Genomic DNA, 25,222 nt, shown 5'->3' with positions numbered 1-25,222 from the left:
TCTAGCTTTGGAATCAAGAAAAAAAAAATAGAATAAATTCTACCTCTGACACTGAGTGACCATAGACAAATTGCTTAACCTCTCTAAGTCTTAAGAACCTCTTAAAATTTACTAAGTTAAAAATGAGTTATAATCAGTGTTGGAATCTTAGAAAACCACAGATCCTTGACATAATGACATATTCCCCTGCCATGTTTCTATCTATTGCCCCACCTCCTCACCATTCCTATCACAAGCGGCTGAAGGGAATGACCGTGATTGCACAATTATTCCTGCCTGGGCACTTAAGGCAATCAGATAATGGAATAGGGTATCTACTACTATTCAATAGCCACTCAAGATCTGAGAGTGGAGTGAGTGCTGGGCAGAGATTATAAGTAGGAAGGGTAGGGCCACTGAGTTGTGTTTCCTGTTTCATGGGCATTGGATAAGAATCTGCACAGAATAAAAAAGTATCCAGGTGTGTTCTGTGTTTATGGAGGAACTCATGCTGAAAAACCCTCGGATCCATTAAGGTAAGTCTTGGCTGTGATGACTATGGGGGATGCTTAAATGACAGAAGGGAGAGGAGCATGACTAGAACTTCTCCTGAGCCTCACACGGTGGGCAATGGAATTGGAATAAGCAGTGATGAGAGGACTGCAATCAGATTCCAGCCTTGAACTGCCTTCTGAAGTATACCAGGTGAGTTTATTCCTACTTATAATACCCAAAAAACGGTGACTGATGATGGGTGTCCTGTGTCTGGTCCTTGGTAAGCTGGGCATCCAGTTAGGAGGTTGATAAAATAGTAGAGGAAGAGGTGGTAAAAGGCAGCTGCTTCGGTGCAGAGAAGTGAATTGGGAACAGATACACTGTGGAAGCAGCATCAACTAGCATTGGCAACTGAAAAGAAGAGTTGAGGATGATACAAGGATTACCCATCAGAGTGACTAGAAAGATGATGATGTTCCTCAACACTAACAAGGAAGTCAAGAAGAAGGGGGCTTTAGTGGTGTTGGAGAATAATGAATTCTTTTCCAGATATATCAAGTTTGATACCCAACAGGTAATGCCCAGCTAGAGCTCAGGAGATTAGGGTTCAATATAGGGTTCTTGGAGTCATTTACAAAGAAACTCAGTCCAAATCAAGTCTACCAATCTATACTATGTCAGGTGTTCAAGATACAAAGACTAAGATGGAAATAGCCCCTTCCTTCAGGGAGCTCACATTTTACTGGGAAAACAACATGTACACAAAGATATTGAAGTGGGCAGATTGCTGCCTCTAGAGATAGGAAGGCTTGAGCTCAAATCCTTCCCCATACATTTACTACTCGTGTGCCTTTGCAGAAATCACTTAGCTTGCCTCAGTTTCTTCCTCTGTAAAATGGAAATAATGATGACATCTGCCTGCTAGTGTTGTTGCCATGATAAAATGAGATATTTCATAACACACTTTATAAAACTTTAAAGTTCTATATAAGTGCTACCTATTTGTTATTAAAAATAAAAAACAAAGTAAATTCTGCAGGGAGAGGGCACTAACAACTGTTATGGTAAGGATAAGACCTCTTGTAGGAAGTGGGATTTAAGGTAAACCTTGAAAGAAACTACAGCTTCTTTGAGGCAGAGTCAAGGATGGAGTGAATTCCAGGCTATTGCCTGCAAGGAAACAGACACATAGAATGTTTCTGAGAATAGCAAGCAGAACTGGTTGGCTGAAATAGAGACTGTGAAATATAGTGATACACAATAAGCTTGGAAGGCAGGCTGGAGCCAGTTTGCAAAAGACTTTAAATGTTAAGTAGAAGAGTTTGTATTTTCTCTTTGAGAGCCTGGGAACCAGGAACTGTAGAGTCAGTGTTTGGGGAGAGGGAAGAGGAGGAGCAAGTATCATGGTTGCTGAATAAAACAGAAGATAATTTGGAGGTTCCAAATCTTAGTGACTAGAAGGCTGAAGATCCTCTCCAAAACCTTTGGGGAGTCTAGGAGCAAAGGAAGAGAGAATAGTGTTAATGGTAAAGGAAATATATGGGTAGAATTGAAGGGAAGAGGGAGGTGAGAACAGATGGCCTCGATTTTCTTCAACAAATGAGGTCTTTTGTGCAGGAATGAAGAGAGAATGATGTAGATGGTCCAAGAAAAGGAAAAAAAAAGGTTTGAACTAAATGCTGTGGGGAGTGGGATAGTCAGGACTGATTTAAATTTATAGGAATGAGCCATTCCACAATAAATAAATGGTTAACAGGCAATTTTCAAAGGAAGGAATCCAAGTTAGAACCATATTTTTTAAAATGCACCAAGAGAGAATTGTAAATTAAAACAACTCAAATTGGATTGTGAGCTCCTTGAGCTCCTTGAGAGAGAATTAAATTAAATTAAACTTACTTTTTTGCCTTTCTGTGTACCCCTAACCTTTAGCACAGTGCCTGGCACATAGAAGGTACCTAACAAATACTTGTTGGCTTGATTTAACTAAAAATTCTTGTAGGGACAAGGACAGGGTCTAGACATGAATGGTTCAGAGTGAGATAGTGAGTTCCCTGTCACTAGAAATATTCAAGAAGAGCCTGAATGACTACTTGTTGGAGATGCTAGAGAGATGATTCACCTATTGCATAGGAATTTAGATTCCATGACCCCTAATTAGGGAATTGTCAGAGAAATAGGCTATGGCCAGTAGGAGTGGCAAAACTTCAAGAGGACCTGTTTGGGTCAGCAATAAAGTGGCAGATAGCAGCTGGTCTTCATTGCTCTGCTATGGAGGTAGGGGTGGGCAGTCTTCATTACAGGATTCTCTATCCTGATGGCTTCTCTTATGAGAACAATTCTTTAACTGGGGTCCATGAACTTTAAAATATATGTGTATATATTAATAATTGTATTTCAATATAATTTGTTATTATTGTGCTCCTTCGTGTTTTTATGCATTAAAAACGCTATGAGAAGGGTCTACAGGCTTTACCAGACTGCCATGATACATAAAAAAAAAGTCAAGAACTCCTATCCTGTGGATCTCTTAAAAACCCTTGAGAATTTTTTTTTTGCCACGTTCCCTTGCAAAGGAAGCATTTTAAGGGTTAAAGAGGATTTCTTCTCTCTTTTTTTAAATTATGAATTCCTCTTTTAATTTAAGAAGGAAAGGTGGCTAGTAGAGACCGTAGATAATGAGTCCAGTCACTTTTGTGCTTTGGGTGGTTTGAATCAATCACGAAGTGAGAATAAGATGGAGGTGAAGGTTACTATTGGGGCTTTCCTGAGGGAAAATTTTCACCACGTAATTTGGACACATCTTCATGCCTTTTCTCTGGTGCTCTCACTGTCAAGGAAAGTGTCAGTGTGTTTTTGTGTCCCATCCCCTCCTCCCCCTTGGCTGGTGTCCTGTGGCAGTGCTTTGTTCTCTCCCTGGGTGGAGGAGGGTGTGTATTGTGTAAAGGACTCAGCCTCTTATGAAAAGGCTTTTCAGCAAAACAACTTCAGCTGCATTTCTGGTTTGACAATCGTTTTGATGCCTTGCCCCACCACCCTCAGGGCATTTTGAAGAGCCTGGATGTAACACTAAGCTTCCTCTCTGTAATAAGGTGTAATGAGTGGAGAAAGGCCTGAAATACTCAACTTCTCCATCCTGCCAGCTGTTCAGAACTCTTCCCCCAAACCAAATATGCCTAAAAGTCTAGGGAAGCTGTGACAGATGAGCCTCAGTGAAGGCTTGCTAGATGGTCCCCCCATGTTGGTGTGGAAGGAAAAAAACAACCCAGTGACAATCTATTCTTTCATGTTAGCCAAATATGTCAGAAATATTACCTGTTACTGACACATACAAGCATTTACTTGGAGATAGGCCCTGATTGTTGGTACATCCTGTTAGACTACAAAAGACTTCCCGTCTTTCTACTGGTAGGAGCTCCCAACATACTTTTCATAGTAATTATAAAACAAAAGATGAAATTTCACAACAATTATAAATCAAAAATAAGTCATTTTAGTTAGAGTTTTTATAATTACTAGACAATATTTTATTACAAGTATTTTGTACATGTTGGTCCTTGGAGAAGAATCTGTCCAAAGAATCTCTCCTCCAAAGTTACCCATGATTGCTTAATTGTAATATCTTGTCAAGTCAGCAAACTTTTATTAAGCACCTATCATGTGCCAGATACTGGTACTAAATGCTAGGAATAAAAGAAATGCAAACCCCAGTCCCTGCTCTCAAGGAATTCACTGTCTAATGAGAGAGACAATATGCAAACATGTATGTACAAATGTAACATGGCAGACCCTGATCCCATTCTCTAAGGGCTAAATCTGTTCCATTTTATTCTCCCCATAAGATTCTCTGGTACCCTGGCAGGATTGGGGAGTCTCTGTTCTGCCACTGGCTCAAGCCTCCATCAGTTAGGTTCTCCCTTTTTTAGGGATCCAGTGACTAGTACTCTGACTCCATGTAATTACTTCATACCATGTAATCTGCTGCTCCACTCTGTTCCACCAGGATTTCCTCAATAGACAGACACTTGCTGGAGGGGAGTGGTGTCACTTTCCTTCTCCAGGGCTACTTTTCCCTGGAGGACCACATTTCTCTTTAGACAAAGGAATTTTTTTTTTACAAAGGAAATTTGCTTCCAAGGTAGCAAGAACATGCATATAAACATTTCTCCACAGTACCTTATGAGCATAATTCCTTTTCTACCACCTCAGTCTCTGGGGAGACTGAATAATAATAATAATATTCAAAATAATAATAACTCAGTTCTATATGGCATTAGTCCCACTTAATTCAAGACTGAAACCCCATTAGGCAACATCACAGACTCTTGCTTTTGAGGACTTCCAACATTTGAACTAGATTCTTGAACTTTGGGATAACTTCAGATAGCTCTTGTCCCCAGGTCAGAGACTCCCCTCTCCACACCTACAACTGAAAAGGAACAATAAAATAGGTCAGATCCCTGAGCCTTTTTCTCTGAAGGTAACATGACCTAAGGGAGAAGAGAGGTGGCCCATAGGCCCTCTGCCTCTACCACAATGTCTGCTATAAGTAGAGTCCTTCATACTTGGATATAAATGTAGGAAAAGGGACAGACTGAATAGGATAATCTAGTTTTAAAAATAGATGGAACAGACTATACAATTACTGGAAAAGTCTGCCCCCAACCACGTAATAGGCCAGTGAAAAAATCCATGCATGAGCCAAAGGTTATCTTTGACCTGTTCTCTGTATATCTTGTGTGCCCCTATGCACATATTGTCTCCTCCTTGAAGTAGGACCCTTGAAGGCAAGGATCATGATTTGCTTTACTTTACATCATCAGTGCTTAATACAGCATTGGGCACATAGTCAACACAATAAATGCATAGTGAATGATTGATTGATTGACCTATCCAGACTTATTTTTCCCTTTCAAAACAGAGGCATACACTTTCAACACAGCTGCTGGAGTCATTTTCCATCGGATTAATCCTCATCTTATTCCTCTATCTTATTCCATCTTTTTGCCTTTAAAGATTTATGGAATGTCAGAGCTGAAGGGGATCCTAAGAGATCAGGAATTCAACTTCCCTATTTTACAGATAAGGAAACTGAGGTCCCAAAGGTTTAAATAGCTAGGAAGTAAGTGTTCAAGGTAGGATTGATTTGAAAACCAAGTCTTCTGATTTAAGTTTTGAGATTTCATTACGCTAGGTTTCTTCTCCATGACCAAATACAACTATATAGTTTGAGCCAAGAAATTCCCAGCTAGCTGAGGTAGCTTTTGAGACCTGGTGCCATTACTAAGGGGACCTAATAGCTATTATAGTACAATCTGATCACCCAAACTTGATTAGGCAGTGGGTCTAGTGAACTTTATAATTTTGACCATTTCTAAATCTAGTGGGTCTTCCAGTAGCAGAATATACAGTATAGAATTTCAAACACCAAAGAATTTCAGGACTACCCTGTTGAAAATCAGTGAAAAGATTGTATGTGAAACAATGGATCTATTACATATAGTTTGCATTTTTAAAAGACTATAACAAATATAGAAATGTTTTGATTTGCATTTCTCGTATTGGTGAGTTTGGGGCAATCTTTTATATAGTTGTTTATAGTTTGCAATTCTTTCATGAACTGTTTGCAGATATCTTTTGACTATTTGTCTAGGGAGTGGCTCTTGGTCTTATATTTTTGGATTAGTTAGATCATATACATCTTCCATAGTTGAGCCTTATTAGAGAAATATTTGATGCAAAGCAATCCAGCTTTCCCTCTTGGCCTAGTGCATTAATATTAATGCAATAATAATAATAATAACAACAACAACAACAACAATACAGGTTTGGGCCCAAATTGTTCAATTTAATATAATCAAAATGTTCTATTTTATTGGGGAGAGGTCACCTCTACCCCTTGTTTGGGAATATCTTATCACAGAGGCTAAGAGAACTCTACACTCCCCAACATGCACATGTACATGCCATGAGGTCCAAAGAGAGGGAAAAATAAAGGTTGCCCTAAGTCAGAAGGTGGGGATTTCTCAGAGTGCGAAAATCTGAAGGACTGACATGAAACTGGAAAAGGAAACATATTAGTAAGAATGTCTTCAACATAACCTCTTGCCTTATGGAATCTGCCTCATTAAATCTTAGATATTTTGTTATCATGTTGGTATAGTTATGGATTAGGTCTATTGTGTCCCTTCCTGAACCAGTCTTTTCCGTGAGATTGTGGACAAAGTACATTTAGTGTTCAATTGTTCCAGAAGGCCTGTGGGGATCCAGCATTATGACTTGAGCCATAACTAGGGCAGGATGATCAAGACTCTGCAATAGGGGCTTGAATTTTGAATTTTGAGTCCTTCAGCACATTGAAAGCAACTAAGTTTAGTGCCAAAGGGGAAGGAATAACAAGTTAAGATTAGAAGCTACAAATGGCAGGCTGAGGACCGTGTGAGATCTTTTCTACATACATCTACGCCAGCCTCCCCAGTAGACTTGAGAGCACTTTTTATATCACTTTGGCCCTGAACTAAAAATTGCTAGTTATGACTCTGATTCTTCCTTCTAGCACTGTGACCACCTCCTAAAGTGAGTTGTTAAGCAGAAAGATTTTACCATTTAAGAATCACTGGAATGATTCTAGCACAGTCAACTCCAGGATTTGGGTTGAAGGGCAGCAGGCACATGAAAGCTGGTCCAACACCCCAGCAAGTCCTCCTATCCTATTATCAGCTCACCCACTCAGGCCAGAAAGATCTAGATTCCTAGCAACACAGGCTACACAGTGGCTCCTGGGTGACAGTAGAGATGGGCAACATTAAGGAAAACACTCTTGGGGCAACAGAAATATGAGCAAACAAAGCCTATTATACTAAAGTCTCACTCAACTGCCTGGCTCTTAGATATCATGGTTCTCAAAGTGAGATGAATATTTTCAATTTATGCCTTAGACATGCCCTTAACAGCTTCCTATAGAGACTTCATGAGGTGTGGATGAGACTTTCCAATTGTTCCATCGCCACTTTGGCAGCAACCAGATTAAACCCCATTGTTCTTCCTTCTCCTTTCCATAGACCTTTCCCCTCTTTTCTCTCTCCTTTTTCCCTTCCTTACTCTAATATTGTTGATCCTGCCAGCAGATGGCAGCCATAATCAGATAGAGACCAGGACTGAGTTCTTTGCTAGCTTGAAGCCATAGACAGAAAGAAGAAACTAACTAGATGAGGACGCTGGATTTGGGAATAGGGATGAATTATAGATCTTGATAGACCATTCAGTGCTTTCTCATTTCTCTCATATGCTAAGTAGCCTACCTCGAGATCTTACAGAATTCCCAATGGCCTAAAAACAGTCTCAGTGGTAGCAGATCATGGCTCAAAGGTCATTTTCCCGTCCATCCTTGCTGATGCTGGCTTTGAGCGGTAAGCTTAGAAGAGGAGGCAAGAGGTAGAACAAGTGAGACTGGAGACAGATCAGGGTAGAGCTCTATGGTCACTCAGAGCAGGATATAATGAAGACCATCCAAGGACAGTGTTAATATTATCTAAATAATGTCAAGACTCAGAGTTGAAATAAAAATTAAAAATAAAAATATGAACGGGAAAGACCTCCAGGAATTGATGCAGAGTGAAAGGAGCAGAACCAGGAGAACTTTATACACAGAGATGGACACACTGTGGTAAAATTGAATGTAATGGACTTCTCTACTAGCAGCAATGCAATGACCCAGGACAACTCTGAGGGACTTATGAGAAAGAACATTATCCATATCCAGAGAAAGAACTGTGGGAGTAGAAAATCAAATATATACATATGATTGATGACATGGGTCAATAGGGATATGATTAGGGATGTAGGCTCTAAATGATCACCCTAATGCAAATATTAATAATATGGAAATAGGTCTGGATCAATGACACATGTAAAACCCAGTGGAATTGCTCTTTGGTTATGGGAGGGGGGTGGGAGGAGTTGAGAGAAAGAACATGAACCATGTAACTATAGAAAAATGTTCTAAATTAATTAAATAAAAATTTTCAAATACAAAAAGAAAGAAATTAAAAGGCAGTGGAGACATACTGTCTAGGTGTCATTAGGTCTCCTGGGCACCCAGGGCTTCTCCAGTAGTCTTAATTCTAAAGCCTGTTAAAACACTAAAGCTCCTCATAGATGATAGAACATCAAATTCTATAATTAAACTGAGTGACCAAACCTGATGTAGAGGGCTTTAGATGTACTGATAACCACTAAAGAAAAACAATCTTAACTACAGATTGATTCTTTTCCTACTAAGGTTCAGTGCCTAGCTCACTGTCTTTCTTCTCTAACTCCTTTCTTCCTATTAGGTAACTTTAACCTATTTCAGAGTTCTTTCAAATGCCTTAATTTCCCACTTTTTCCAAATTCCTCAACTCTCATCAGGCATCCTCTCTGACTCTCTAGAGCAGGGGTCGGCAACCTTTTTCACCGTGAGAGCCATAAATGCCACATTTTTTTAAAATGTAATTTCGTGAGAGCCGTACAGTGCTCACAGTGCGCGCTCCTGTAACAGCACCTGAAAAAAAATTGACTTTATGGCTCCTGTAGAAAGAGCCATATCAGGCCCTCAAAAGAGCCAGATATGGCTCGAGAGCCATACGTTGCCGACCCCTGTTCTAGACTCTCTTCTACCATGTCTCACATGCTTTCTTGTCCTTCAACTTTCCTTAGTGTGTGAACAGTGGAACATCTCTCTGCCCTGTGATCCTCTTCTCCCACTGGTGAGTCCTCTCATGGTCTCCATTTTGGGGAGGAGTTCAGGCTGGCCATACTTCATTGCTCTCTCAGTACTGCTCCTGACCCTGCAGATGTCTTCATCACACCCCCACCTGGGTACTGCACTCTCTACCAACTCAGGCTTGTCTGCTAGATATGGTGTGCCATCTCCCCTGCTCCCCACATTAGAATGTAAACTGCTTACTGTCAGAGACTGTCTTTATATCTATGTGGTGCCTGGAACCTAGCAAGTGTTTAATAAATGCTGCTCATCTCTTACCTGCATTGTTATAACCTACTTCCACCCCAACTTAGCTGCTCAGGGATGTGGCAATAACTTTGAGCTTACTATCTGTCACCAACAAATGTGCTACTTTCATGTTCATGAACTCTGAAGTTCCTTTATCTGATCATGACCGTTAATCATTCCCTTCTCTATGCTTTATGACCTCCAACCTTGATGTTTTGCCTCTTTACTGTGACCTCCATTCCCTCCCTATCCCATTTCTTTCCCAGGCCATCATTTCTACCCTGGACTATCCTCTCCTCTCTTCCTTATCTTGACTCTTTGAACTATAACTCTCTACTCTCATATCCCTTGTTGTCTTCTCCTATCACTGATCACTCTTTGCCAAATCCTAGTTCTGGACTACTCCCACTTAATATCTCTTTTGCTGTTGAATGGAACTGGAAGAAATCATGAAATCATGTTTATTGGGTTCACTACAAATTTGCTATCTTATCTAAACTGGGCTTTCCATATGGCAAAGAAATTCTTCTATTCATCCATGATCAAGTGCTATCTCATTCTTCTCTAGTAGTTATTATAAACATTTTTGTGTAATCGGACTTACTGTAATCGGACAGTAAGTGGTAGAATTAGAACTCAAATCACCGTCTTCTAACTCCAAGTCCAATTCCCTTTCCATTATGCTATCCTACAATTCTAATCACTGTTTTAAAAAAAATTACTCAAAAAAACCCAACAAAAATAAACCTGTGTATTTGCTTTCTCACTAATCTTTATTTCTAATCACCAATCATCTTGCTTAATCGAACCTTGATTTTTTCTATAGGCCTAAAATAGAATACTTCATGGATATTTTTCTAAGTCAAAATAGGTTCCCAAAATTTGCTCATGGATCCACAACTTTAGAATTTAAGGGAAGTTTTTGTCAAATAATGAGTCTTTATCTCAATATCTGAGATCACTGAGGTTGGTCAAATGCTAGGCTACCAATTCATTTGCCTCAAGATGTTGTGTACCTCATCTCTCCCACTGATCAAACTTTCTTTTTTTAAACCAGAACCAAAGCATTTTTATAATTACTGGGGTTTTTTTAAGTCAAAGTAGTCACTAAAAAAGCAAATCAACTACAGGAGAAATCTTCATAACTTAAATTTCATTACCATTTTATGGTTGACAAAATATTTTCTGATTTTTTTCTCTTATCTCTATTAACACTCTTATATCATGTGGATACATAGTTTTTACATGTTACCTTCCCCATTAAAATGCAAATTCCTGGGGGCAGCTGGGTAGCTCAGTGGATTGAGAGCCAGGCCTAGAGACGGGAGGTCCTAGGTTCAAATCCGGCCTCAGACACTTCCCAGCTGTGTGACCCTGGGCAAGTCACTTGACCCCCATTGCCTACCCTTGCCACTCTTCTACCTATAAGTCAATACACAGAAGTTAAGGGTTTAAAAAAAAAAATGCAAATTCCTTGAGGGCAAGGACCTAGTATGTAGCAAGTGTTTTATAAAGCCTTGGTGTATGATCCTGGGCAAGTCACTTAACCCCACTTGACTAGCCCTTACCACTCTTCTGCTTTAGAATCAATTATTGATTCTAAGTCAGACAGTAAGGATTTTTTAAAAAGCCTTGGTGAATGACTGATCCTCCTTTGTACAGAATTACTCTCATCTCTGTAGCATGAAAGTGCTTTTCTCACAACAGCCTTGTGAAGTAGATGTTGCAGATATTATTTACTTCAGAGAAATGAAAGAACTTCTCTCCTATTTCACAGTAAGTACTAGATTTGAGGCCCCATTCCAGACCCTGTGATGCCAAGTACCATACTTTTTCCAGTTGTTTGCATTATTAATAATACTCTTAGTTTCTACTAAAACTTCATTCTATAAGTTGTGGAGGAGAGACTCTAGAAAGAAAATTAGCAACTTGGAGCAAAAAGTACAAAACTTTACCCAAGTTTAACAGACTCCCTGAAAATAAAAATGAGCCAAAGGAAAGTGAAAGACTCCAGGAGACAATAAGAAACATTGTGTGGGGGATGGGGGTGGGGGAGGGAGAAGTAAAAAGATTTTAAAAGGAGAAGAAAATGTACAACATTTCCTACAAAAAAAGATAACTGATCTGGAAAACAGATCATGGAAAGATAATTTAAGAATCACTGAACTAACTATAAGTTATGACCATAAAATGAGCCTAGATACCATATTTCAAGAATTCATGAAATATAGTTGCCAAGTTCTCTTAGAACCAGAGGGTAAAGTGGAAATAGAATGAATTCATTGGTCACCTCTTAAAAGAAATCTCCCGAAAGGAAAACTCTTAGGAATATCATACATAGCAATATCCAAAGTTTCTAAGCCAAAGAGGAAAAAAAAAAGATTGCAAACTGTCAGAAGTTAAGAACTGAAGAACCACAGTCAGAATCACACAAGATTTAGCAGCTACTACTAAAAAAAAATCAGAAATCATAGACTATAATGTTGCAAAAGGTAAAAGATAATGATAATAGTAATTATAACAACTAGCATTTATATAGCAATTTAAAGTTACAAAGTGCCTTATAAAAATGATCTGATTTTCTCCTCATTACAACCCTGGGAAGTAGATACTATTATTATCCTTGTTTTATAAATGAGTAGATACTATTATTTTTATAACAGAGACAGGTTAAATGACTCACCCAGGGCCACATAATTGTAGTTAAACTCAGTGCTTCCTTAATTCTTGTTCACTTTACAACTAAACATTACTTACTCAGCAAAACTGAGAATAAACATAATAAACATACAGGGGGAAAAGTAGATCTTTAACAGAATAGAGAACTTCCAATTATTCTTATTGAAAAGACTGAAGCTATAGGAACTTTAAGATGCAAATACAGTAGTAAAGAGCAATACATAAAGGTAAATATGAATGAACAACCAGGAAAGACTTTAGGAGGGTGAAATGTTTGCATTCTAATAGTGGAAGGGGGACAGGAATGGGAATGATATAAGCAACTCCTTAGAACCAGGTTAATATTAGTAGAAGTCACAGTGGGAATCAAATAAGATAGAAGGTCTGAGAATTATTTTTGTTGATTATCTTACAAAGAGAAAGTTAGAGAGGAAGATAAATTGGGGAAGAAAGAGGGAGGAATAAAAGGTACATATCTCACAAAATCATGGAGAACAATTAGAAGTCTTTACAAATAAGAGAGGGGTCAGGATCTTGCTTGAACATCATTTTGAGCTGATGCTGAGTGAAGTGAGTAAATCCAGTACAATCTATACTATCACAACAATATTCTAAAAATGAACCATTTTGAAGGATACAAGATCTCTGATCAACTCAGTGCTCAACCACAATTCCAGAGGTCGGATACATTAGAATGATGCCTACCTCCTGACAGAGAAGAGTTATGCAGAGTGATACACATTTCTGAATACAGCCAATGTGTGAATATGTTTTGATTGACTGTGTATATTTATAGAAAAGATTTTGTTTTTCTTTCTCTTTCTTTTCAGTGGAAGAGAGGAGAGAATAGAAAGGAGAGAGATTATGCAAAGCCTAGAATGCCAGACTAAGTTAGAATTTTTTTATGAATTACTAGTGTAGGAAAGAAATAGTGGTCCTGTAACCAGAAGAAAAGGAACTTGGAAGTTCCTACCATGTGAAAAGAACCTTAGAAATGATAAAGTCCAAACCCTTCATTTTAAAGATGAAGAACCTGAGGCACACAGAGGTTAAGTGATTGACCAAAGTCATTCAGGTTTTTAATAGCAGAGATGGGACTTAGACTCAAGACCATTGTATTTTCCACTAACCCATGGCTGCCCTTCTAGGTACCTTAGAACCTTTCCCTTAAAAACTTGCTCAACTCCATTCAAATGCAGACATCTCTTTCTCCCCCACATCTGCTTCTCTCTTCCCTCCCCCACACTCCTGGTCCTATCCCTGCCTGTCCCCAGCACAAGGAGGATGGGAGGGAGGAGAGAAGGGAAATGGGTAAACAGAAGCCATGTGCTATTAGTTCTACCAGTGTCTCCTGTCTCCGTCTTGTAAGAAGAGAAAAAGATCTTGCCTATAGGAGTCAGTCCTCACAGATCACAGGAAAAATGGGCTTCTGGGAAAGAGAGGGGGCAATGGCCCCTTCCTTCTCAGAAGCTTGAGTAAGCCACAGGAATGGAGGAAATGGAATGGAAACCTCCTAAATGGATTCTTGGCTTCAGGGATCAAGGTTCTTGCCATTGGCCCTGGGCCTCCCTGTTAACTCCTGCCCCTTTGTGACACTAGGATGGTATTATGCCTTTTTTAATCCCCCATATGGGCTGGACGCTGGAGTTTGGAGTTTGACCCACATCTCAGGAACAGTGGCCAGAGTTACCTGCTTCCTCAGTCCCTTGAGTCTGGAAGGAGAGGATCACCTGTTTCCACATTTTGCTTTTCCTTATCCATTTCCTCGGTCTCCCCAGCCTTTTGGGGAGAGCTGTTGACATCCATTGGATCAGCTCACAGGTCCTCTGAAAGGTAAGCAACCCCTTTGTTGCCCCCTTTGTGAGGCTATTCCAGGCAGAATGGGACTAATAGGGACTGAGAGACTAAGGTTAGAATGACTTGAAGGACAAAGTACTCACTTCTATCCTGGGGTCCTTCCAGAATCCCATCAGCCTCAAAAGGGGAATGACTATAGTGTTGCTTATGATGGGAATTACTACAGTAGTCTCCCTCCACACTTTTTCCAAATTGGGAATCAATCAAATACATCCAAAGAATGAATTACCTCTGTCTAGAGGGTGGTCCTCTCACAGAAAGAAAAACATCTATGGGGCATACTGCAAAAAATTCCAGAAAATCCACCATTTGGAAATTCATTTCTTTGGAGCTTAAGGACACTGGCCTGAACTGAATCTTAGAAGACCAGGATTTAAGTGGTCATTACTAAATAATTGTATCATCTTGGACATGTCATTTTCCCAATTCTGAGTCTGTTTCTTAATTGGGACAATGAGGGACTAGACTGTATATAGGTCCCTTCTTGTTCTGGCGTCCTAAGATTTAAGCCTTATCCATTTCTTACATTCCAAGATTCTATTCAGCAGTGTGCTGGTAAATATTTAACGACTGCTTCTCCAAAATGCCATTAAGTTTAATCTTCCTTATTAACACTTTTTCATCACTTTCTTAAGTCTAGACAAATAACAAAACAATAAATCAAGCTCTGTTTGTAGATTTCTAATGTGTAAATATTGAAGGAAATTTAACAATTAGCTCAGTTGAGCTAGCACCTCTGATTCTTTTCCTAAGGAACTGGTCAGATTCTAGCTCTAGATCCCTTTACTGATAGGAATTTGGCTTGACCAATGGGGCAGTCAGTTTGTTTTTCCCAGAAGTCCTATCAATACCCATGTGTAAAATCATATGTCATTTATTTCTCCTGAAGTTCTAGGGAATTAAGTAATCATTGGTCCCCTAATGTTTGACCCCACTCTATCCATTAACTTCAGGGGGGGAGGGATGTTTAAATTCAACCTTCCTATGTTTGGTTAACCTTAGTAAATTAGGCTGGGCCTCATGGTTATGCTGGGACCGTTCCCAAACTGGAATGTTTGAAGATTATACCTATTTGAAGATTATACAATATAATGTTTGAAGATTATACATTCCCAACCTATGGAGAAATACAGGAACAAATGGTCTCTGAGGTCTCTTCCAGGTCAAAAATTCCATAGTCTTATGGTCACAAATGGCCTAATTCCAGCAAGCTGATCTCATGAACTTACTCTGTGATTGAGGCAGGCATGTTACTTCCTTTCCAGTTTCTAATTCTGATGATGTGTTCTCTCTAACTACCCTGGTCCCTGAAATTCCCCTATTAGAAATTCATTTCTTTAGTGCTTCAAGGCTTCTCAACTTTCCAATGGCAAGGAGAGTCTGATTTGGGGAGGAGCTCACTTGGATTAATGGCAGGAGTCTTGTTTACTGGATTGCTAAATTCAGTTGCTTCCACGCTGCTAAAATTCTGTATTTTGCACTCTCTAAATTTCAGTGCCTGGGGAAGCAGACCTTTCCCAAGATGTCTGCTGCAGGAAAATTGTTTCACCCTATACCTTTGTTGGTTCTGCCACTGTAGTATTTCTTTTGAAGTTTTAAGGATGGTTGGAGGGGATTTTAAGAGAGATTTGGATTTCCTGTTCCTCTGCTCCACCATCTTAGAGTTGTCTCTCTATCATTTTCAATAAGCATTTATTAAGTACCTACTCTCTGCAAAGTACTGTTCTGGAAGAGATACAGCCTATTTAAGAGAAAGTGTAGAAAGTATCTTGAGGTCTGAGAGGGAGGGAAATAATTATCATATGTATAGGGAAGGTGCCTTAGAATCAGAGGTGGCTTCCTAGAAGGTGTGGTACTTGAATTTGGCTTTAAGGGTAGAAATTCAACAGGTGAAGAGAAGGAACAGAAAAACACAAGAGTATGTATGAAGTGAATGGCTCAGATGATGAAAGTGTCATGAGCTGTGAGAATGAAATGAGAGAACGTGTATAAAGTGCCTTACAAACTATAGAGACTTGGAGAAATGTCTACTGTTCTTCTCCAAATCAGATGTGAAGGTAAGTGGCCCACTCTGTTGTGCACACGTTGACTAGCCCCTCCATTAGGGTTATGTATAATGGATTCAGCATTTTCTGAATTAGAAGAGGCTAGTGGGCTTCCACCACTCTTGATCAGGACAAAGACTAGAGCTCCTGAACCCAATTCGAGACCCATCTTCTGTTGACTTCCCATCTTTTACAGATAGATGCAACTCTGCAGGACAGACAAACGACAGTGGCCATGGAGACGATTCATAGCAGCTCCCTGCCTTCCCACCATGATGACCTGGAGGCTTTTCCTGACAAGACCCTGGAGACCTGGGACATCGTGGTGCTCGTCCTCTATTTCGTATTTGTCCTAGCTGTAGGACTTTGGGTAAGGCAAGGACTATGGTTCCTTCACACACTCTGACTACCAGCCTAGCTGGCTAGGAGTCAAAGGGGACGAGTCCTCTAAAGGAAAGAGATGAGTGAATGAATGAAAGGAACATTCCTTGTGTTTACTTTGTGCCAAGCTCTGTGCTATGTGCTGGGGAGGATACAAATAGAAAATCAAGGCAATCCTTCTTGCCGACAAGTTCACACTCTAATTTGGGGAGATAGGAGAGAGCTCAGATGCAGATGGTTTCAGAAGGGCATAGTAGCTGGATAGATGGTAAGGCATGGAAGCCCTTCATTTTACCAAAGGGTTCATAATTTGTGACTCCATGCCTCTTCAAGTGCTGTGAGCAGTCATATGTTAGGGAATCTAGAGGGATGCTACACACCGCCATTGAGAAGAGAGAAAAGTGAACTTGATTGGAGTAGAAGTTCTGGGTCCCTCCCTGGGTTCAGATGAGGAACAGTGTCAGCCAGGAGCAGGGAAGAAGAAAAAGGGTTTTGGTAGGAATATTGGGGGGCTTGCTTTTGCAGACTCTCTGTTGCCTAGCAGGGTGAGTAGACCCTTCCCCTCACCCCTAAACAATTCTCTGGGTGGGATCTAATGAATAGCATTAGATGGAAATTCTCTGCCACTCCCTCCTTTGCCCCTTACCTTGGTCTACTTGAATATTTATATTTCCCATGACTACATGAGAGGCTCCAATAGGTCTAAAAATCCTACTTGAAACTTTAGGGAATGGATTGTAGAGGTATTTTTGGTTGGTTACAGCAGACTTTCAAACTCTGGCATCAGAGGGTATGCCTATTCCCTGGAACTAGTCTGGACACTGGTATCTCCTGAATCCCATGTTCTAGACCACAGCCACACTGCCAGGTAAAAGTGATTTCCTTACCTAGAATGGACTCTCTCTCCCTATGTTGCAGTCTATGTGGAGGACCAAGAGAGACACCGTTAAAGGCTATTTCCTCGCTGGAGGGGACATGGCATGGTGGCCGGTAAGTAAGCCTGGGCCCAGCTTGAGCCTCTCTGGTGGGCAGTAAAGACCCCCTAGACTCTGGATGGAACCAAGATGTGAGCATTGTATCTCCATCACTAGCCAGAGAAAGTACGTGTTGGGGATGAGAGATAATGAGAGAATTTGTCCTTCTTCTGACTCCAACTACATTGGACCAGGTAAATCCTGAGCAGTCCCAAGGAGTAGTGACTTGGCATGAGGATGAGAGGGATGAACTTGAGACATACTCAAAGGGCATTCTGGAGTCATGGATTGTGTTTTTCCCACACTGGCCTAATATGTTATTATTAGAGATTCCAGGGTCAGGGTCAGAGTGGCTCTCATACTTTCTTTACTCATCAGTGGAGAGCAAGGGGACTTTGCCCCATTTTATCCTAGACATCCATGGCTGCTTGGGTAATAAATAGTGTTACAACTTCTAGAGTTAACCTCTTTAGTCTCTCTTTCCTGGTGGTGATTTTCCAAGTAGTGTTTGATGAGTACCTTGACCTAGGGGACAAACCTCCTTATGATAAGGATTATAAATCCCCCTCTTTTACCCATAAAGATGGAACCAGGGGCTCCAATGAAATCCAGTGGTCCATTAGGTAACTCAGTCCTCTAGTTTGCTAGGAGAGCTCAGGCTAGGTTATGGAAGCTCTAATGAGTCCAAGGCTTAGCATCTCCATAATGATGAACCCATCTCCCCACAGGTGGGAGCTTCTCTCTTTGCCAGTAACATAGGAAGTGGGCATTTCATTGGCCTGGCTGGGTCAGGAGCAGCTGTGGGGATTTCTGTAACAGCTTATGAGTTTAATGTAAGTATTTTATCCAATCCACAAAACTACTCGAATTTTTATTGATTTTTAAAATTTTGTTTTAACATCATTTTCATTCCCAAATGTGATTCATTATCAGTCTTCTCTTGATAAGCAGTGGTTCTTGCCATTGATTACAAGACTTAAGTCTTTCAAAATTGTTTTCCTTCACAGTGTTATGGTCATTGTATACATTTTTCTCCTAGTTCTTCTTATTTCAAATTATATCAGTTCATACAAGCCTTCTAAGATTTTTCTGAATCCATACATTTCTGTAGTGAGATTTCTTAAAGTGAGACCAACTGTATAACTAGATCCTGACCTGAATCATTTTAAGAGGAAAGGAGAAGGCTCCAGATTCCTGCCCCTTGCAGTCAATCCAATCATTTATATTTTCAACATGTTGTGGGCACGTATTGTGTGTACATAGGACACCAGCTGTTCTATACTAAATGTTGGAGCTACAAAGAGCTTTTTGCTACTTGTGCTTATGGGGACTGGTTAGTGCTGGATTAATCCCATTGAGCTTCCAGAACTGATATGTGCATAACTAATTTAAAATGTGACCCCTTGCCAAGAGAGCTATAAGGAACATTAATATTCAAGTGAAGGAGGTTTCACTAAAATGAAGTGGAAAATCAGGGAAGTTGGGAAATTAAATTGTTAGCAAAGGATGCTGTTGTTTTTTTTGTTGTTGTTTTCTTTTTAAGAATATATTTTGGCATTAACTAAATACCAAAGCACTTGCTTTGGTGCAAAGTGAAATGTGAAGTAGTTGGATGGAGCTGGACCTAAGGAAGCCTCAAGTTCAAGTCCAACCTCAAATACTTAGTAGATGTGAGATCCTGGACAAGTCCCTTAACCTTTATCTGTTTCCTGTACTGTAAAATGGGGAGAATCATAGCACTTACATGTGAAGGTTTTTGTGAGATCTCATTCAAATGAGATATTTCTAAAGTGTTTAACACAATGCCTTGTATATAGTTGATATTTAATAAATGCTTTCTTCTTTCCTTATTCCATTTCTAAATTCTCCAATTCTGTAATGCATGTTGTAGTTTTCCAAACGAAATCTAGATAACGCTCTTCCTCCCCCTGTTTACTTCCTTTGTTCCTTTGTTTTTCCAGTCATGTCCTACTTCTCATAACTCCATTAGGGGCTTTCTTGGTAAAGATACTAGAGTGGTTTGCTATTTCCTCCTCCAGCTCATTTGACAGATGAAGAAAAAGAGGCAAACAGTGACTTGTCCAGGGTCACTGAGCTAGTGTTTGAGGCTGAATTTGAACTCATGTCTTCTTGACTCTAGGCCTAGTGCCCTATCTACTGTGCCACCTAGTTGCTCTGTCAAGTTCTAAATCCAGTCTATTACCTTTTCCCAGTACAAATTAACATCTTATTTTTGGAGTCAGTAGCTCAGACATGTCTTTAGAAGAGCTTGAAATAAAGTTGATTGTACTTTCTTCCACAGGGGATCTTCTCTGTGCTGATGCTGGGCTGGATCTTTCTTCCTATCTACATTGCTGGAAGAGTGAGTCTCATATGGAGAAAGGGTGTTGAAATCTCTGGTTAAAGGGAACTAGGTTTTTTTCTGTCTTTTAAATAATTATATTAACCTTTGGTTTATCTATTTTGTTGATTTTTCATAAAAACTAATTCCTAGTTTGATTTATTAATTAAAAACACTAGCATTACAAAAGAAAGAAATGCCACTAAAGAAGATGAAATCAAAACAATTCTTAGACAATTATATGCCAACAAATTTAACAATGTTAGTGAAATGGAAGAATACCTATGAAAATATAAACTGCCTAGACTATCAGAGGAGGAAATAGAATATCTAAATGAACCTATTTTAGAAAAAGAAATTGAATCTGCCATAAATGAAGTTGTTAAGAAAAAAGCATCAGGAACAGATGAATTTACAAGTGAATTCTACCAAACATTTAAAGATCAACTAATTTCAATATTGAAAAAAATAATTTTAATTAATAGGCAAAAGAGTCCTACCAAATTCCATTTTATGAAGCAAATATAGTTCAAAGCCAGGAAGAGCAAAAACAGAGAGAAAATGTTATAGACAAATTTCATTAATGAATATGGATACAAACATTCTAAATAAAATACTAGCTAGGAGACTACAACAATATAATACAAAGATTATTCAGTCTAACCAAACAGAATTCACACTAGAAATTCAGGGATAGTTTAATATCAATAAAACTATAAACATAATTGATTATATCAATAACAAAAGTACCAAAAATCATATGATTCTATCAATTGATGCAGAAAAAACCTTTGATAAAATACAACACATTCCTATTTACCATATACAGAATAAAATACTTGGGAGTATACCTGCCAAAACAAATCCAAAAACTACAGTTCAGATTTAAATAATTGGAGAAATATTAATTGTTCATAGGTGGGCAGAGCCAACATAATTAACATGACAAACCTACCTAAATTATCTACTTATCCAATGCCATCCCAATTATTTTACCAACAAAATCATTTTATTGTGCTAGAAAAATAATAATTAAATTCTTTTGGAAGAACAAAAGATCAAGAATATCAAAGGAATTAATTTTTTTTAAAGCAAAGGAAGGAGATCTAACATTAGAAGATTTTAAACTGTATTATCAAGCAGTAATTGGCAAAACTATCTGGTATTGGCTAAAAAATAGAAAGGTAGATAAGTGGAACAGAGTAGACATACAACACATAGTAAAAGACTATAGTAATCTTGTTTTTGACAGAAGCATGGATCTAAATTTTGAGATAAGAATTCACTATTCGATCAAAATTGCTGAGACAAATGGAAAGTAGTTTGGCAGAAACTAAATAAAGACCAATATCTTACACCATTCACTAAGATAAGATCAAAATGGATACATGACCTAGACATAAAGGGAGATAACATGAGCATACTAGAAGAACAGGGAATATATTACCCATCAGATTTATGGATAGGAGAGTAACTTATTAACAAACAAGAGATAGAGGACATTGTGAGATATAAAAAGGATAATTGTGGTTACATTAAACTTAAAAGGTTTTATACAAATAAAACTAATGTAGCCAGGATTAGAAAGAAAGCAGAAAATTGGTGGGAAATGTTATAGACAGTTTCTCAGAGTTCTCATATCTAAAATATATAGAAAACTTTGTCAAATTTATAAGAATAAAATCCATCCTCCAAATGATAAATGGTCAGAAGATATGAACAGAAAGATTTTGGATAAAGAAATCAAAGCCATATATAGGTTTATAAAATAACTTAAATCACTATTAATTAGAGAAATATAAATGGAAACAATTATGAAATATTATCTTACACATCTCAAATTGGCTAAATGAAAAAAAAGGCAAAATGACAAATGTCGGAGGAAATATGGCAAAATGAGGACACTAATATACTGTTGCTGGAACTGTGACCTGTTTTCCAACTATTTTGGAGAGCAATTTGGAATTATGCCTAGAGAGTTATAGAACTGTGTATACCCTGAAACCCAACAATACCAGTGTTGGGTCCGTTTCCCAAGGAGATCAGGAAGAAAAAAATGAACGTATATGTTCCAACATATTTGTAACAGCTTTCTAGGTAAAAGACTGGAAATTGAAGGATGTCCATCAATTAGGGAATGACTGAACAAGTTATAGTGCATGATTGTGATGGAATACTACTGTGCCATAATAATGAGCAGATTAATTCTTTTAAAAAATTGGAAAGGCCTACATGAAATCAAGAGCAAAATGAGTAGAACCAAGAGATCCTTATATGCACAATTGTATTTTAATTAATATTTGAAGAATAATTTGTGAATGTCCATTTCCAGTGAAAGAACTTATAAATAGAAACACAAAAGTCATTATTTATAGCCTTCTATGTTTTGAGAAGGGAAAGGAGGAGTTGAGATACCTGGGAATTAATTTTTTATAGTATAAATAAATATTAAAAAATTTAAAAATAAAGTACATGGAGACAGTAACCTCTTCTATTCATTTGTTCATTGATCCAACAATTATTTATTGAGCCCCTCAAGAGGAAACATGCTAGAAGAGAAAAACTCAATTTAGAAGAAGAGGACCTGGATTTAAATCTTGACATTGCTATTTAATTTTTTTGTGGGATTCTCTATCACTTCTCCTCTCTACCAAAGTGTGATACACAAAGAAAGAAGCAATCCCTACTTTAGATAAACTTACATTCTGGAACCTTCCTGCAAGATCTGCCAAATGAGATGGAGCTTTCCATTTTCTAATTTCAACCCAAACCCAGCCTTCATCCCACCCTTTCCTACATGGAACCTTCCTGCTCTGGGCTCTACCACTAAGCAAAGGGAAGCCTTGAAAATTCCCCTAGGAAAATGAGAATTAACCATCCCCCTGGTCCACAGTGTGAGGAAATGGAGGAAAACTAACATTGCCCCTCCCAGCCAAGTCTAAAAACAAAGAAGCCTGGTTCATGGGTTTTCATGCTGGTCTATTTAATCCTAAATGAATAAAATAGGGACTTAAATTTTTAGGCTTAACAGAGTCACTGGGGAACCAAGAAGGTGTGGTGAAAAGAGCTTTGGAATAGTTATCAGAACTGGGTCTCAATCTCAGTTTGGTCACTACTCATCTTGGGGCCCTGTAAAATGAAGGTGACAGAATAGAGCAGGTATCTCTAGCAGAGGTGCCCTGGAGTCAGTACATTTTGCTCAGATGGCCCGATTGTTAAATTTTCAGTGTGAGCATTGACACCTGGGAAATCAGCAAAGGCTACAAATCAGGGTTTCATTGATTGTTTTGTTGATTGTCACTCTAGACTTCAGAAAGTGATGGATGGAGAATTGTTAATAATGAAGAACAAACTTAAAAGCAGGTTGTGCATTTCAGGAGAGCTGACCAGCATATCTCTAGGAGACACTTGCGCCTCTAAAAGTTTCTCTTTTTGAGTCAGCTGAGTCTAGATTTATTTGAACAAGGTTGGAATAAATTTAAGGAAGAGACTGAGCAGGATGAGAGAAGATGGAAGGAAAGGCAATTGTGTCCAGAGGGGGAAAATATCAATTACAAAGATAGAGAAAGATTCTGGAAATAGCAAGTTAAGCTGGGAGAAACATAATAGAGTTACACTTCCAAGTAAATAACAAGCTTACATAGCTATGATATAGTGGATAGGGTTTGGACATGGAGTCAGAGTCCTATATAAGTTCAAATCCTCCCTCAGGCACTTGGCTATTTTGTGATCTTGAGCAAGTCACATAAACTCATTTGGGAAAAGAGAGAGTTAAATTCAGTGGCTTTGAAGGTCCCTCCTATTTGTGATTTTAACTGTAAAGTGCTTTCCTCACAACCTTCCTGGAAGATAGTGGGATAAATGACTATTATCCCTGTTTTATGGATGAAAAGAAATTTAAACTCAGAGATGAAGTGATTTGTCCAGGGCCATTACATGGTAAGGGAAAATACTGTGGATTTGGAACCACAAGAACAGGATCTGAATTCTACCTCTGTTGTTGTTCAGTCATTTTCAGCCCTGTCTGACTATTTGTGACTCTATTTGGCGTTTTCTTGGCAGAGATATTGGAGTTGTTTGCCATTTCCTTCTCCAGCTCATTTTATAGATGAGTAAGCTGAGGCCAACAGGGTTAAGGGATTTGCCTAAGGTTATACAGTTATTAAGTATCTGAAGCCAGATTTGAACTTGGGAAGATAAGTCTTCCTCATTCCACTGCACCACCCTAGTTACCTCTGAATTCCAACTCTGGTTCTTTCTATCCATGTGAACTTGGGCACACATCCCCTCTCTGTGTCTCAGGTTTCCTCATCTGCAAAATAACTAGCCAATTGCTAAGATCTCTTTCCTTTATAAAAAATGTTTATTTTTTATTTTGACCTTAATACCAATAAAATGATCATTTCCATAAACAAAGCAGAACAAAGAATGAAGATAAACCTACAAATCTCTAGTCTATATAGTTTGCTTCTCCTTTAAGTAGAGGATAAATTCATCTCACTTTTAAAGGAGTCATACTTATATGTTTCTGTTCTGTACATTTTAATAAATTCTTCAATGACTCTCATTTCTTTTACTTCTCTTTTTGATGAACTCTGCCTCTAATCCTCATTTCTCTCTCCCCTTCTCCAGGTTAGAAAAAAAACAAACAAACTAAGCTCCCGTAACAAATACACACAGCCAAGCAAAACAAATTTTCACATCATCCATGTCCAAAAATGTCTGTTTCTGTATCTTGAGTATCTGTTATCCTTCTTTCAGGAGATGAGTATGTTTCATCGTTACTCCCTTGGCCCTTAGAACCCTTTCAACATGAAATTTCTTTCATCTTAAAGTCTTCATAGCTAGTTAGTATCAGAATAGTAGACTCCCAGACCAGTACTCCTTCCATCAGCCCCCATGGGCTTTTCCCCTCTCATTGTGGTAATGAGGAAGAGTGGCCCACAATTGGACATTCTTAGATCAACCCCTCAAATATCCTTCAATAGTATGAAACTGATATCCCCTGAGCCTCGACAAAGATGCCTCCTCTCCTGGAAAGTGTCAGTTGAAAGCTTTGACCAGAGGGAGGTCTGTTTCTGATCCTGTAGCTGAGGGAAATTGCCAGACAATTGTACTCTCTGTGGTGTGCTAAGAGTGTATGGGCCTGTTTAGCTAAGAGTGGAGAAAGAAGTCCAACACCAGAAATCTGGCTCATTGCTTCCCAAACTGGTGAATTTGTTTGGTCACAGCAATTAATGAGTGTCATCTATCATTTAATCAACAAACATTTATTAAACACCTTCTATGTTCCAGACACTGTGCTAGGCACTGGGGATAAAAGACAATGAATGAAAAAATCTCTACTCCAGGACCTTGCCTTCTAATGGAAGGATGGAGATCTGCCTGAGTGGAGAGTTCCTTATCAATGCAATCACATTTTCCCCAATTATTAATACATTTAATGATGACAGGACAGAGGTAGATGAGCATCTCCACCTCA

General features: G+C 38.8%; 1 protein-coding gene across 2 annotated transcripts in view; it reads left to right on the top strand.

Annotated features, from left to right (window-relative positions):
* Positions 1-13,867: 13,867 nt before the first annotated feature.
* SLC5A11 (solute carrier family 5 member 11) overlaps positions 13,868-25,222 on the top strand; it is a 46,489-nt gene continuing 35,134 nt past the window's right edge. Inside the window, exons 1-5 of one of the 2 annotated variants that reach the window (XM_044658208.1) lie at positions 13,868-13,975; positions 16,241-16,414; positions 17,344-17,415; positions 18,128-18,232; positions 19,702-19,761. In XM_044658208.1, the coding sequence (XP_044514143.1) occupies positions 16,280-16,414; positions 17,344-17,415; positions 18,128-18,232; positions 19,702-19,761 (372 nt within the window). In that variant the 5' untranslated portion in view covers positions 13,868-13,975; positions 16,241-16,279. Of the gene's footprint in view, positions 13,976-16,240; positions 16,415-17,343; positions 17,416-18,127; positions 18,233-19,701; positions 19,762-25,222 lie in introns of those variants that run through there. The other variant, XM_044658214.1, reaches the window with a different exon arrangement.

Source organism: Gracilinanus agilis, chromosome 1 (assembly GCF_016433145.1).
Source record: "Gracilinanus agilis isolate LMUSP501 chromosome 1, AgileGrace, whole genome shotgun sequence".
Taxonomy (NCBI): Eukaryota; Metazoa; Chordata; class Mammalia; order Didelphimorphia; family Didelphidae; genus Gracilinanus; species Gracilinanus agilis.
Note: the sequence above shows the minus strand (reverse complement) of the source record. Positions and strands in the feature narration are given on the sequence as shown.